The 16,982-nt window shown below is 44.0% G+C and overlaps 1 protein-coding gene across 1 annotated transcript in view; it reads right to left on the bottom strand.

The window, feature by feature from the left end:
• Positions 1-7,505: 7,505 nt before the first annotated feature.
• Positions 7,506-16,982, bottom strand: part of CCDC25 (coiled-coil domain containing 25) — a 91,293-nt gene continuing 81,816 nt past the window's right edge. The window contains exon 9 of the mRNA XM_085613135.1: positions 7,506-11,081. Coding sequence (XP_085469261.1) covers positions 11,052-11,081 — 30 coding nt within the window. The 3' untranslated portion in view covers positions 7,506-11,051. The remainder of the gene's footprint in view (positions 11,082-16,982) is intronic.

The raw sequence follows: 16,982 nt of genomic DNA, 5'->3' as shown, positions 1-16,982 counted from the left end.
GCCCCCGTTTTCCCTGCCCAATACTCACAACTCCCCTCCCTCATAATCATCAGTGAGCCCCCTCAACTGCCCAATCACCAGACGACCAGATGGCGCTCCAACCCTCCCAACACTCAATATCACAAACCAAAATGAGCGAATACGGAGAGGTCTCAGAGAGGCAATGATTCTCGTAAAAACCTATGAACCCAGAACAACCCAACCTCCTCCTTCAACATACAGGTAATCACCAGAATATGCAGAGCCAACAACCAATCTAGGTCTACAAGACTTCCCTCTCAACACACAACTATTCCCCAGGATCACCCTCCTCCCAAAACTATTCCAACAGCGATAAGGTCAACTGCATACTTATAAACTGCAGCTCTGTAGTCCAGCACGTAATAGAGCTGGCTGATATCATACTGAATTACGACATTGACATTGCGTTCCTCATAGAAACCTGGCTCAATGAAACATCCTATTCACATTGCTCCCTATCCAACTCCGACAACATCATCCTAGGTGACTTCAACCTCCCCTGGAATAACGAAAAGGACACTGTTATACAGTCGCTAAATTAACTCCTTCTCACAAATGAGCTCACACAACACTGCAAGGGACAAACCCACAACAAAGGCTCTACCTTAGATGTAATTATAGCCAAAAATGAAACAATAACCATCAATAACATTCTCCCAATCGACTGGTCAAACCACATCATTATATTCAACATCAATCAAACTGCAGCTCCACCAGTCAAAGCACAAATCACCCATCAAAGGAGCAGAAACCTCAATGCCATCCCCTCTCTGACCTCGAAGAAACTATAACATCACTTCTCCCGCCCTCCACCGACAACCTCAACACGGTTGTGCTCACTACACTGTAGAACAGGACAATGACAACTCCACTTGACCAACTAGCCCCGATGAAAATCAAAAGGATCAGAGACATCCCATCCAGAGCCTGGTTCAACAAAGACCTCAACTTCGAAAGAAGGAAAGTAAGAGCAGCTGACAGACTCTGGAGAGGAAACCCATCCACAACCAACCTCTTCCAACTCAGAAGAGAACAAAGGAAATACAAAAAACACAATCAAGGAGAAAGCCTCCTCCTTCCGGAGTGCACTAGGCAAAGCCAAAGACCGCTCCAAAGAAATTTTTATCATCATCCAGAAACAGTCCTCCAAGCCCACCAAGGTAAACCCCCCTGCCTCCAAAACTTCAGTGTAACAACCTGGCCAAATTCTTCAATGCCAAAATCACCAACATTGAGCTCTCCCTAGACCATTACCCTCAATCCAACACAGCAAATCTTCACCCATAACGAAACCTAACCCAACCCCAGTTCATGACATGCTCCCCAAAGCTGAGGCCCCTCTTCTGTCAACCACCAAAATAAGCCTACACCCAAGACCCTCCTCTTCCCCCAAGAGTTGGAAGGACTTCAAACCTCTCTCCGAAGAGGACATTTCCAGTGTGAGTGCCAACTCCAAACCCTCCAACCACTATGCAGACCCTCTACCTGCCTACCTGGCTAAGAACCTCAACCTCACCCTGACCCCACTGTGGACAAAGATCATCAACAGCTACCTAAACAACAGACTGATGCCAGACTGCCTCAAACAAGGCCAAATCACTCCCCTTCTAAACAAAACAGATGCTGACCCGAATGATCTCAAAAACTTTAGGCCCATCGCCTACCTTCCTTTCCTAGCTAAAATCCTGGAGAAATGTGTTCTCGCCCAACTGAACCAACACCTGGAATCTAACAACCTACTTGACGCAGACCAATCTGGGTTCAGGAAGAGATGCAGCACATAAACCGCTTTACTGAGCATAACCGATGACATTCACAACTCCCTTGACTCCAACAGATGCTGCCTACTTGTCCTCCTCGACCTATCAGCTGCTTTTGACACGGTAGATCACAAGCTACTTTTAGATGCCCTCCAGAAGCATATCGGAGCACATGGCAATGTCTTAAAATGGTTCTCCTAATTTCTGCACAACAGATCCCAATTCATAAAAATCAAAAACTTGATGTCCGAAACCTCACCCTCAACTCGAGGTGTCCCTCAAGGCTCAGTCCTCTCCCCCACACTCTTCAACATTTACATGGAACTCCTCACTACCATTCTAAAACAAGCAAATATCGCCCACCATCTCTATGCAGACGACACCCAGCTGTACCTCAAGATATCCTCCCTCATTGACATTCACCGACTCAACTCCACACTTTCAAAAGTAGAAAATTGGCTAACCCTCAACCACCTCAAACTCAACCAAGAAAAAAATGAAATCTTTGTCTTCTCCAATCACAAACAACCCCCTCAGATCCAAGAATGTATAAACAACCTAAACTCCCTAAACTGCAAACTTACCCCAGCAATCTCAGCTAAATCACCAGGGACCTCTCTAGACGCAAGACTTAACATGAGCTCCCACATAAGCTCCACAGCAAAAGGCGCCCTATACAGCCTAAAACTCCTCAGTAAAATTAAACCTTTCATACCCCCCAATGACCTAAAAATCGCAACCCAAGCTGTAGTTCTCTCCAGACTGGACTATGGAAATGCCACACTAACTGGGACAGCTAAAACACACTTAGCCCCCATGAGAAACACCCTAAACGCAGCAGCAAGAATGGTCACAGGTACCACGAAATACAACCACATCACCCCTGAATTGCAGGACCTAAAATAGCTACCCATAGAAACACGCTGCTCTTTCAAAATAGCCTGTCTCACCCATAAAGCCTTACACACAGGCAAATCGTACTACCTCACAGCCAAACTCACTAAAGCTGGACAGTCACGAAACCTAAGAAGCTCCAACTCGCTCTTAATCCCCCCAAAAAGACAAACAAAAAGCCCTCTCCTGCTCTTTCTGAGGGAATACCCCAAAAATCTGGAACTTTCTCCCTACCCACATCAGGACTAACCCCTCCTTCACGAAGTTCAAGAGACAACTAAAATAATTTCTCCTCAAGCATCATCTCTATGCCTCTGGTCAATAACATCAAACTATGCAACCTACAGTACTCTAGATGTTAGTCACTGTACTCTAAATGCTTCTATACATGTATGCTGTTATAAAGCGCTCTGATACCCCTCAGGTCGTGTAAGCGCTATATAAAACTCCCCCCCCCCCCCCAAAAAAATAATCTCTACATCTAGAAAAGGCCCGCACTCCAATCTGTGGAATAATTTCTTTATTCAAGACAGCATTTGTAGAAACTGGAATGCGTTTCGGCTGTTGACTTTTGACCCTGTCACCAGGCAGGTCCCTCCCCCCATCCGCCACGCAGCCCCCTGTGGGTTGAACCTCAGTTGCCGCTTTTGCCGCCTGACTGCTCGCTCCCTTTTTTATTCTGTACCCCTGCGCTTGGCTTTCTGTGCCACTTTGTTTTTTCATTCTGTGCCCCTGTGTTTTGCTTTCTGTACCCCTGTGCTCTGTTGTCCCTCTCCCGCCGTCTTTTCCCGCCGTTTTTCCCCCGCCGCTGAGCCCCTACGGCCCCGCCCCCTTCACTCCCATTGGCCGCCCCGCTCCCACCTCCCAGCTGCTCCTCCCTCCCTCTGCCCTCATATGGAGGCCGCAAAGCGGCCGCGCAATGGGCACGCAGCGGACACGCGCCGCTGGCGCGCCAAAGGCGCACCTAAAGCAGGCCCGGCTGCGCCTGGACCGGACCCAGCGCCAGAAACCCTGGACCCCGCACGCCCCGCAACGCCAGACTGCACTACGACGCAAGCACCCTCCACGCACTCCACTCCAAACGAGACTACCCCTGCTACCGTGCCACCCCGAAACGCACCCAGGGGCCTTTCACATGCCGGAACTGCAGATTCACCAGCATCCAACCCTCCACACCACCAGCCAGAGAACCCAACCACCTCCGCTGCATCCTCCTCAACACCCGCTCCGCTCGCAAGCACGCCATCGAACTCTGGGACCTCCTAGACTCCACCGCCCCCGACGTCGCCTTCCTGACGGAGACCTGGCTGAACGCCACCTCCGCACCTGACATCGCCATAGCCATCCCACAAGGCTACAAGATCTCCCGCAGAGACCGCACCAACGGAGTGGGAGGAGGAATCGCCATCATCCACAAACACTCCATCAAAATCTCAACGAACACCGATGACACCCTCACCACCGCCGAGCACATGCACTTCCAGATCCACACCAACCCCAACACCACCCTCAGAGGAACTCTCATCTACAGACCTCGCGGACCCCACCCACAGTTCAGTGACACCATCGCCGACCTCATCAGCACCCACGCCCTCGCTTCCACGGACTACATCCTCCTCGGGGACCTGAACTTCCACCTCGAGAACAACAACGACGCCAACTCCACCGCCCTGATCGACAACCTCGCCAACCTCGGACTCAAACGGCTCGTAACGACACCTACTCACGCCGCTGGACACACACTCAACCCCATCTTCTCCGCAAACCCCCACGTCTCCTTCAACCACACCACTGAACCACACTGGACCGACCACAGATGCGTCCACTTCACCTTCAGAAAACCCACCACACACCACCGCACCCAACAGCTACCACGCCGCTGCTGGGGCAAGGTCACAGAGGACCAACTGACTACCGCCCTCGCCGAGACCAACCACCGACCCAGACACCGCCGCGACCAACCTCACCCAGTGGATCAACGACTGCGCCAACACCCTGGCCCCTCTCAAGACCTCTACAACCAACCACACCAACAAGGAAGCCGCCTGGTTCACCGAGGACCTCCGGATCTCCAAGCACACCTGTCGGAAGCTGGAGAAGAAATGGCTCCACGACCAAACACCAGACAACCACGCAGCCCTAAAGAGCGCCACCCGCAGACACCACCAACTCATCAGGACCGCCAAGTAGACCGCCTTCAAGGACCGCCTAGACAACAACGCACACAACACCAAAGAGCTCTTCAGCATCGTGAAAGAACTCTCCAACCCCAGCTCCAACACCAACGACATCCCGCCATCTGAAGACCTGTGCAACTCCCTGGCCACCTTCTTCCACCGCAAGATCACCGACATCCTAACTCCGACCCCCCCGCACCCACCACCGAGTACACCACCCCTGCGATTACCACTCGCACCAGTCGCCTGACCATCTGGTCCAGCGTCAGCAACGAAGACACCATCAAAACCATGAACTCCATCCACTCCGGATCCCCATCGGACCCCTGCCCTCACCACGTCTTCAACAAACCCAGCGCAACCATCGCGCCCCACCTCCGGAAAACAACTGTTCCTTCGAGACAGCAACCTTCCCAAAAAGCTTGAAGCACGCAGAGATCAACGCCCTTCTGAAGACGCCCAAGGCGGACCCCAAGGACCTCAAGAACTTCCGGCCCTACTCCCTTTCCCGGCAAAAGTGACCAAGAAGATTGTCAACAAACAGCTGACCTGCTACCTCAAAGTTAACAACATCCTGGACCCTTCCCAATCCTGTTTTCGCAGCAACCACAGCACCGAGACCGCCCTCATCGCCGCCACGGACAACATCCGGACCCTGATGGACAAAGGAGAAACAGCCGCCCTCATCCTCCTGGACCTATCAGCAGCCTTTGACACGGTCTGCCACCGCACCCTATCAGCACGCCTCCATGACGCCGGTATCCAAGAGAAGGCCCTGGCCTGGACCACATCCTTCCTCTCCGGCAGAACCCAGAGCGTCCGCCTCCCACCCTTCCGCTCCAAAACCACCGAGATCATCTGCGGCGTCCCACAGGGATCCTCCCTCAGCCCGACGCTGTTCAATATCTACATGGCCCCCCTCGCCCACGTCGCACGACAACACAACCTCAACATCATCTCCTACGCCGATGACACCCAGCTGATCATATCCCTCAACGAAGATCCCCACACCGCCAAAGCTAACCTCCACAGAGGAATGAAGGTCGTAGCCGACTGGATGAAGGACAGCAGACTGAAGCTGAACTCAGACAAGACAGAGGTCCTCATTCTCGGACCCACCCCATCAGCCTGGGATGACTCTTGGTGGCCCACGTCACTAGGCACAGCCCCGGAACCCACAGACCACGCACGCAACCTGGGGGTCATCCTCGACTCCACTCTCTCCATGACCAGGCAAGTCAACGCCGTCTCCGCGTCCTGCTTCAACACCCTCCGTATGCTCCGCAGGATCTTCAAATGGATCCCCCTCGACACGAGGTCTCGCAGTTACGCGAGTTTAAGCTATTGGAATTGTAAATAACAATGCCTTTTATTTATGTTTTTAAAAACAAAACAAAAATAAAAGGCATTGTTATTTGCAATGTCAATAGCTCAAACTCGCGTCAATGCAAGACCTATTGCATTGCAAATGCTTGCTGATCTTTGGGAGTGTTTGGAGTCAGGCACAAGCTAAAGGCACATGCCTAGCAGTGAATCTGTGGGGCTTCAGCATTGAATAACAGCACTTGTATTTGAAATGCAAGTTCCAGCAGCCTGAAGAATGAAAACAAGGTGAGCGGTGCTGTGTAAAGCCGTTGATTGCAGAATTGTAAAAAGTTTTTAGATTGTGACTTGGAACGTAGTTGCCAACAGTTAGGTGAAAAGACATCATTTACGAACATTGTTCATAGACTTGATTTTCTGGAAGGTTGCCAACGAACGTTATAAGCATGTTACTTAAGAACAGAGACATTTCCAAGGATTCCACGAAGATTACACAGTACGCATGAAGTAAAAAATGAAATGTTATAAATGGTTTATTCTGCTGGAACTGAAGAAAGTGTATATATATTTCTTTACAAGGTACCACCAATAATTACAGACGATTCTGGAACATGATAGTAACTTTTTCATGTTCATTTAAGTGGTAACACCTGTGGACATTATTTAAAAGGAAAAAAACACTAGGTGCATTTATGGTTGACAAAGGCTGTGTCAACAGCCGAAACGCGTTTCAGTTTCTACAAATGCTGTCTTGAATAAAGAAATTATTCCCCAGATTCGAGTGCGGGCCTTTTCTAGATAAAGCGATGGCAGTTTGTTTATTTTAAAGAGGCGCTTGTGGAAAAAAAAACACGCCTCTTTCCTGCACCACTGAAGATTTGGTGCACTCCAGCAAAATTCCACAGACCCACAATAAATATATATAAATAAATAAATATATATATTTACACTTACCTGCAAAATACTTTTTGTGGTAAAGGCATATGTGTGGTGAAATTGTGTGTGGTTAAGACATGCGTGGTAAAGGAATATGCATTGTTAAGGATGCTTGGTAGTGGTATTGTGTGGTAATGGCCGCGTTGTAAAGACTGCTTCCCCTCGTAGTAGGCTTAATCAAAGTCTTCTCTTCACATTAAGACTTTCCAAACACTCCCAAACAATGGCTTCATCCTTGATTGCCTCCAGCACATAAAGTGTGCTTACACGCACAAAGTGTGCTTACAATAGTTTACATAGAGGTACAGGTGAAAATCAGAAACTGGTCGCGAAAGCGGAAAAATATACAATAGAGAAAAAGAATAAAATAGAAAAAAATAAGAAAACTCAAACAGACGTATAAAATGTTTATCGTTCATAACGATTGTAACGGACATACATGTGCAATAATTAAAAGAATGCAATAAATAGGGGATAAACAACCCCAAGGAGTTACAATTTTTGTTAAACTCAGCAGCAAATGTTATTGTGATACCAAATCAAAATTAACAGTTTTCTCTCCGTTTAATTTTTTCAATTTTGTTATGATAATCACCGAGGTTCTGTGCCACTCAACTTACTTTTACATATCGATACGCAGTTCAGTTTTTCCTGTGATTTCATTACATTGTGATGCGACTGAGGTATTTATAAATCTCCTATTCAGTTAAGTTTTATCTTACGTCTTTCCCATGTCTACATGCTCTTTTTCTGGTCTTTTTTAATTGTTATTTTTGATAAACTATTCAATTTGAAGCATGTTTCTATGACTATTCAGCTCGATGCAATTCCTATAATCGTTTTATTATCGAGACACTTGCTAAGATTTTGGAGCAAACAGTAAACACATTGTTTGTATTTAGACCAACCACTGATATTTCAGTCAGTCCATGACACCAAAAAAAGCATCAAAGGAAAGAAGGAAGCTATACATATTGTGAATATTCCTTGAATAACATCTATGATCATTAACTTGTAAACGACAAACAAAGCCACATGAAAACTATTTGTGGATCAATGGCAGGTCATCTGTTCTAGAACTGTGTGCGATAGTCTTATGCACAATAAACTAAGGTTTCAGAACTCCAAAAAGCGCTAACTTGATGATTAAATGACATACAATAACACTAGGAATGGGAAGCTATGAGGAAAGTTTCAAATAGAAAAAAGTGTACCTGTTAGTTTCTCCTCAAGTGGCCAAGGTTAGACCATACCTAATTTTGTACGGTAGATCGCAAGAATATTAGGCTGTAACACAATAACTTGTGTCACAGCTTAGAAAATGTGTGTTGATTTCGGTTTCATCTTTCCTCGCCCTTTGGTTTTGCTACATGTTGCTTTTGTGTTTGTTTTGATTTTCTCTATACTGTTAACACTATCACATCCAGAAATTATTTTCTCGAGTCTAATGGCTCAACAAAATCCAACATTTATAAAAGGGCAGACTAGCCAGGAAAGGATTCCAAGTTCTGGTCTAGTAGAACTTAATTGAGTCTCGTGTCAGGATATTTTCCAACTGCTTAGAATTATCTACAGTACGCAAGATGAAGAAACGGGCAAACTGGTACTTTTAAAGTTAGTAAAACCTTTGTCAGAACAGGTGAGTTTGCAAATAGTTCCCACGAACATACAGGTCTATGGCCTCTGAAAATTATGGCACCTCCCTTTCAGTCATATTGCCTCAGCAAATAGTAAACACCTTATTGAAAAAGCCTAATGATTAAGTATATTTTGTTTATATACTTTGCCTGCTATCTGAAATGTACTTTCTTTCAACCTGGTCCCCATTCTTTCATTACAACTCCAACAATGAGCATGTCTACTATTGAAGTTTTTATTCTGTATCCAAATGTACTCCCAGTACTGGAAGCTATTGTAAGCCCAGTGAATAGGTGTCAAGTATAAAGGAAACCAATTTACTCAAAGACTAAAGAATACTAGCATAGCTTTTCTGCACTAGATTCACACACTTTCTAATAAAACGAGAACGCAGAAAGGTTGTTCTCTCTGAACACGGGGAACATAGGTTTAATGGTCGAATACTTAATCAGACTTTCTCAGTTCCAATGAAGAAAGTCTGTTTCATGGATTTAGTACAACTATTGCTCAACACAATAGGTATCAATGTAATTGCATGCACTAACATGATTGAAAGATGGTCATATCGCCTTAAGATGGCGCAGTTCCAACAAGAGCCCCATCAGCAGTTAATACAATTACCTGGATTGTGCTAATGGGTATAAAACAAGTGTGCTCCATATAAAGGTGCAAAATTACATGCCCTATTGGTCAAATGTGGCGAGAATGTTGTACTTGTAATGTTTGGGGCTAGGACTTTGTGATTGGCCAGATGTTTTCTTCTGGTAACAGATATGATGTTAAGACATCAGCTAAATAACGTGTTCAGATCTTCCAAAGGCAGACTGTTTCTGCTCTCAGAGAAGGTTTGGTGTGGGGGTTGTGCCTTAAGGCATACATCAAGAAGGCTTTCTGTTGCACCAGTAACATCTTCCAATATTATTACATTGCCTTTCGAGTGCACTTCTACCATTATCTGAACCTCTCACAACTGTAATGCAAAAATAGCACTGAAAGGGCAGTAGGAAAGGAGTGGGGAGGGTTGAATCCTGTATTTCATACCTGGTCCTATCTCCCGTATTGGAATCTACAGCTAGTGGCATTAACAAATACAGTGCAGGTGGTATACTGCTTCTGACAATTGACTGTAAGAACCCTACTACCTTGAAAAAGATGTTATCGAAGGAAGTTATAATGGTTTGGAACTCCTTTGGGTTGAATCTGTGTACTGATATCATGTATACATACTGCAAGAACAGCTATTTGTACAGCTTCAAAATATTCCAGCGAGCACTGCAGCAAGCGATATCCAATGTACCAATCATAGAGTATAGTAACTATGCTGCTCGATTTGTGCCGCTCACAACAGCACCTAGCTTGAATGGCAAGTGATCACATTGGACATGCTAGAATACAATGAAGCCAGAGCCCTCCCTGGACATCATGCATCTGCCATGTCTGCCTAGTAAAGAGAAAGTGGTAGTGTAGGGTGTTTTGGGTGGCCCTTTGGTCCTCATAAGGAGGATGGATTCTCTATCACAGTGGAAGGATAAAGCAGTTGAAGGAGAAGAGTTCTGCAACCCACACACGCGCAAGCACTGGCATGGACAATAGCAGGGTGCGCCCTTGGGACAGACTGCTATTGTAAACTCTTACCAAGCGGTCAGTAGCCATGTGCCAATCTACCAGTCTCCGTTCTGCCACAATTTCTTAGCGTGTCTGGCACTCCCATGTCAGTAGTATGAATTAGGCGAAGGGAAGAACTGAACAGACTATGAATCTGAATTGCTTTAGCAGGTGCTGTGAATTTATTTTACATGGTACTTTTCCTAGACCCATTGTAGTCGGACACAGATACGTTTTAGGATTTTCTATTCTCTCTACCTTAACTAAAAATGGAGTAATGAAATACCTCGAAGTACAAAGATAACTCCTTTGCCATAATCCCTCAAAGACTTGGACCAAAAGAACCAGTGAAAGAGATTAAATGCCTGACACCCATCAGCTCCAGCTGAACCAATCAAATAGCTCAATACTTTAAGTGTCCATAAAAAACACAGCAGTATGTAGATTCCAGTTCCCCATCCTCGAAGGAGATAATTGGCATGTAAGAAAAGTAGCCTTTATGTACTCGCAACGCTGCTGTGCTGTAGAATCCATGGATGGCACTTTGGCATAGTGCAGGTCACTAACAAAGGCGATTTTCGGGCGTTTTAACTCCATGTGAGCTGGTTTCACTTCGGCATTCGTACACACAACCAAAACATTTACTCTGTCCAAGACTCCGAGGTCTTTAAAACAGCACAGGTTCCCAAAGTGTAGGTTACATGAATTCATCAGACTCATTGCCATCCTAAAAGAGAGAAAACACAAATTATTTAAATCTGACAACAAAATCTGCAGAAAACATTTCTTCATATGCGGCAATATCAGCGTGATAAAAAATTACAAAAAGATATTCATTTGCTTTTCGGCTTGGATATGACATTAAGGATGGGTTTTTCCAGTAAGTAGAATTGATATGTCAACCTGCGAGACCCAGAAGCATGACTGCAACTGGCTAGTTCTGCTGGACTGTCCCTTTTCAGAACAAGGAACAAGAGATTTGCACATGGGGAGTCCACGTCTGAAATGGGGCAGGCACCAACGAAAACGATAATATAGAATACAATGTGACCTATAATAATTACAGGTAGTTAAGACTCATTTAAATTTTCTGCACGTTATTGTATTTGGATACAGCTTTTACGCAGTACATGGCGATGACAAAGCATTATGTGATTGGCCAATGATCCATTTACAAAAGATAAAGGCAGCCATGTTGTTTGAAGTACACTTTGGCTGTGTTCTGGGTTTGGGACTTAGATCTAGGGAAGAAGTAGGTTTTATATCTTTTGCCTACCTAGTCCCACTTTAATAAAGTGGTAATAGTAGGGACAATTATTTATAAGTTTCTATATATTTAAAAAAAAGTTTCACGATGTACTGTGGTACTACCCAGGAAGTACCTCAATACTTTTTTATTTTTTTAAAACTTTTATTAACCAGTTTCATAGTAATTACATTCAGTACATGGTTACTCACAGATTTTGCAGTTTAACAAAGCAGAATGCACAATGGACATGACAGCGTATAAAACTTGTATATGTAAGTACATTACATCTACCCTTTCTCGATTTAGGACATTTCACCGAAGCACCTCAATACTTAACAATAAAATTAAGTATGAAAAAAACTAAAAATATGCTGTACTACACTATATTTCACAAATAGTGTACTACAGTGCAGTATCAATTTGAAACATATCGGATTCTTTAAAAAAGTACACAGAGTAACGATAATTCCTACAAATTAAAAAGAAATGTAAACCATTAATTTCTTAAAAAATACACAGTACTTACTATATTTTACTAATATAGTGCACTAAAGTGTATTTTTATTTTTTAAACATTTTTTTCCCACAGTAACTACTGCAGTACTTGCTACGTACTAGTGCTCACCGACCTATACAGCCACAACACCCACATTCTCAAAGTTTACAGTTGGGTAATAAAAAAAATTTAAAACAGAAATTCACGGAAAAAACAAAGGTTACAAGGACATTATAGTTAGAACGTCTCCAAAGGCTTCCTAAACAAAAGAAGAAAGGGGGAGGGGAGTAGGAGCTGGATTTGGAGGTCCAGAGTCTGTACTTCTTTCCGGGGACGCGGTGGACAAGGGTAGGTGTCACCACAAGTCTGCACTCTTCTAACCTCTAGTACGACTGAGCGCAGCACCTCTGCTTCACCGGAGGAGGTATTTAAAATTCCTTACTTAGGTTGGATAGTGAACCACAGTAAAATAGGTAGCACATTAGGGGCACCACTTTGATACATTTGTGGGGTAGATTAATCACTTCTTCTGTCTTGACGAAGCACCACGGATCCTCCTGACCACCATAGGAGCGAAACATGTTGACTACTCAGACAGAGACCTTAGGGAGGGTACCCACATGCAACCACTAGGGTACTTTTAGACCCCATCGTAGTGTACTGACTACCAGGGTACGTTATGACCTCACTGGTAGCATTTACCTGTAAAGGCGTTTAATCTGACAAGGAGGTCCAGTTATTGAAGAATAGTTTGTGACCTCCCTTATACATTTTAATTCACATCTTTATATTTATCACACCACCCCACTTACAATCTTCCTTGCACTCATCATAGGGCTTTTTCAATAAAAGATCTCCGCTAAAGTGACTCGTTGGGCATTGCTGCACCAACCCAACGAGGAGAAAACGCCCTATGATGAAGCATGACATCCCCTTGGGGATGTGTGAGGGCAACATGAAGCAGTCTTGTGGACGGCCCCCGTGCCCTTGCTCTAGTCTCAAACAACCTGCCTATATGTATTTTCTCCTTCTCTAGAAACAGCAGCCCTTATTTTGTGACGTTATAGTTAGGTTATATTTCACTCATACAAAACCAGTAAAATTCAGCAGTAATAGTTACATGAGCCAACTATAACTTGCGCCCCAGCAATGCTCTACTTATGACCACATATTTCATCACTCATGACCTGGTCAGTGATAAAAAGCACTCTTCGTGGACCAAAAGCTACCTTTCTGCCAAATTTGGTTTAATTCCGTCCAGCAATTGGCTGTAGTAATGTTCAAAATCCCTATAGGAATTAACATTGGAAAAACACTTTTGTTTGCCCCTCTCCTTTTTCTCGACCCCTGTTTGATGGATCGCCCTGAAATTTTACATGCACAACTAGATTCACCGGGCACTTCTTCTTTAAAAAAGTCCTCAAAGATTCTTCAAATGGTGCCAAAGGTATAGGCAAGTGAAAAATTGTCTTCCTATGGAAACATGGTCCTAACTATATACATATAAATAGTGTAGAGTATTTTTAGTACTAGTCTGACTTTTGTCTGAGTATCTGAATCTAGACAGTAGTGTTTAGTGCACGTATGAACAGATTTCCAGGTATCAGCTCTACAAATCTCAGTGATTGGAACATTTCTAAACCAAGCTGTAGTGGCTGCTTTTCCTCTAGTGAAATGGACCTTGGGTCTACTAGGTAAAGGTCTATTCTCTAGCTGGTAACATAGTGAGATGCCTGCTACTATCCATCTTGCAATAGACTGTTTGGAAATAGCTAGAACCTGTATAACATGACCACAATTAATGAATAACTGTTTGTTTGTTCTAATATCTTTGGTTCTTTCTAGATAGAATTTGAAAACTGTCTTAACATCTAGTGAATATAAAGATCTCTCTGCTGGAGTTGTTGGGGTAGGAAAAAACAAAGTGTAATAGCTTGGTTCATGTGGAAATCAGAAATATGGATGTGTCATTAAAACTATTCCATTAGAGTGAAAAATAGTAAGTGACATATCAAATGATAAAAGTATGGAATTCCCTAAACAGTCTAGCAGATGTGATTGGAATGAGGAAAATGGTCTTTCACAAAAGGTGCTGCAATGTAGACATATGACCTATACAGCACTCATCAATACATTTTGTCTAGTGACTGCTGCTTCTCCTGTGTCCTGTTATTGTCACTCCTTGCATTCCCCGCATTTGTCCGCACCGCTCCCTGCTAACAGATTAAGACACCTCTAGGAAACCTGTATACACGCTACTGCAGTGCCTACCAGCTCATCTGTGAACACCTATAACTATTCCAGGGCAGCCCCTATAGATTTACTAGAGAGGAGTTTATTAACCTCAACTGAACATTCTATCACTTTTCACTCTCCCTAGGTCAGTCCACCAGAAAGAATGAAAATCCACTTTAGTGCTCCAGAGTAGCTTCATAACTATGGTGGCTGCTGTTTCGCCTTGTTTTGGTCATCTATCCTAGAATGCCTGTTAAGACATGTGTAAGAAACTGCATTATTATTTGAGGTGGGCAACTACCCACCTCAAGGAATAATCACAACCCTTGACAAGGTGAGCCCTTAAAGTCACAAAATTAACCTGAGCTCAACAGCCCTGGTAGCTAATGCACAGAGCAAACAGGTTTAACTTAAGGCAATGTGAAAAGTATTTATGCAGTACTAAAACAGTAATAAAGTCAAAAAATAAAAATCCCAAACCTAATTAGAAACCTTCATTTAATAAACAAATTACAACAAAACGTCAAAAATAGAAAAAGGAGACCAGAGACAGGAACTATTCAAAGTTTAAGAGCAAATAGCACCAAAAAGCACAATGTTCCAATGATAGTCAATTGTCTCAGTAAACCGGGACCGTAGCACAATTTGAGGCGGACTGTGATGGAGTACGGGTTAGATATACCAACCAAGATCATCTTGTCAAAGATTTTCCCTTCAGCCATTTAAGTCCCTATCCACCACAAGAGTACACTCCTAATGCCTCTCGGGACCTCAGAATTCACAAGGTGTTAGGTAGAGGCGAACAGCAGGGTCCAGTCCAGGTGCCACTGATCAGCTGGGTACTTTCAGGAAATGGCTTCTTGGAGCTTGATGTCTCTCTGTAGCCATTCAGGAGGTCAGTCGACTAAGCCCTCGAGTCTACTTCTTTTTCCTGGGTACAAGAGGGAGCAGGTCCAGTCTTTCTGATTTCTGCAGCTCTAGAAAGTGTTTTCAAGTGGGGGGCTGGGGATGCAATATTTATGCTTGGCGCAAGCTGACTAGTGAATGGGAATGACTCATGGACATATCCTAACCAATAGGATAAAAGATCCCAGAGCCAACTCTACCCACTTTGGGCATTTTCAAGACTGTGATAGTCTAATGCTACACTCAACTTGGGCTCCGAGAGCTGGGGGTGTGTGTTAGGATTGTACTATGCTAATCCTTGTGTCCTATCACAGCTAGCACTAAACTTCAGTTTGAAGCAGGTACTGTACCCATAACTAACCCAAAGACAGATGTCTGGTAGGTGGTCAATAGCAGGGGTCTTTAGCACCCAGACAGTGTATACATAAGAACTGTCTTGCATACTGTTCTCTCCCTTTCAAGTGTGTCCCAAGTGTTCTATGTAAACCCAGAGACAGAAGTCCAGTAGAACAGAAGCAGGGTCCTTCAGCAACTACACAGGGGTTCCACAAGAATTGTCTTGGCATCCTATTCTCTCCTTTTCAAGTGCACCCCATGTGTTCTATGTAAATCTAGAGACCGAAGTTTTGTAGGACGAAAACATTGCCCTTCAGCAACCAGACAGGGGATCCACAAAAATTGTTTTGGCATCCTCGTCTCTCCCTTTCAAGTGTGCCGCCAGTGATACATGTAGGTCAAGAAACCTGTGAGGCAGGATTTGACACTGTGCTGAAAAAAGACGGCACACAGCCCTCATCCTGTATATTCTGCAGAGTTCAGCGTCATCTCTGCCCATACAGGTCAGTCCAATGGGTGCTCCTGGGAAGTATTTCACTCTTGTTTTCCTCCTCACACCTATTCAAGGCCAATCATTGGCTGGGAGAAGCTGGAGAGCCAATGCAATTTAGCCTCCAGGAACATCACACAGAGAAAAGTTAATTTTCTAAAAGTTACTTTTCCTTAATATTTAATAAAAATTCAACTTTACCATTGAGCTGGATTTGTAATAACTTTTAATAATAGTTGTGTAGTTATTTTTTAAGCTTATTGCATTATGAAAGATACAGTATTAGTATTTTAATCTGTACTCTGGGTTTCTACATAGGACACCTAGGCCTGCAACAGTAAAAATAGCTTTTAAGGCCTTGTCACAGTAGGGGCACGATAATATTAATTTCTTACATGTATCCCTTTTAAATACCTTGCACTATACGTTTTGGGCTACAAGGTTCACATTAGTGACATTTAACTTCCAGGCCCAGCGTACATTTTGTAGCATATACTTGGTACTTCTAGGTAAGCTAAATATAGCAATAAGGAGTATGCCAATTTGATCTATTCAAAGGGGGAACACAGGCAATTCACTAGTTGTTAGCAAAGGTAAATTGCACAGAGTTCTAAAGCGAGAACAAATATAGGGTCCAGCAAAATATGAAAAATCTGGGCTGGCTGTGCAGCAACGGCAGATTTAGATAAAAATCAAACTTGTTCATACACTTGCTCATTCTATTTATTTAGAAAGCATAATCGCTACCAACATGGGGTTTCCTGGCGCTTTAGCAAATGATAAGGTGGCCCAAGTCCAGCTAAATCGTAACAGCCACGTTTTCAGCAATCTGCGAAAGGTGATCAGTCAAGTGCAGGATCTTAAGTGTTCCAGTAGAGTAATCAAAGTTAAGGGCCTAGTTACGCAGATGAGCGAT

The sequence above is a fragment of the Triturus cristatus genome, chromosome 6, assembly GCF_964204655.1.
Source record: "Triturus cristatus chromosome 6, aTriCri1.1, whole genome shotgun sequence".
NCBI classification, from domain to species: Eukaryota; Metazoa; Chordata; class Amphibia; order Caudata; family Salamandridae; genus Triturus; species Triturus cristatus.
This window is presented reverse-complemented; position numbering and strand designations above follow the sequence as displayed.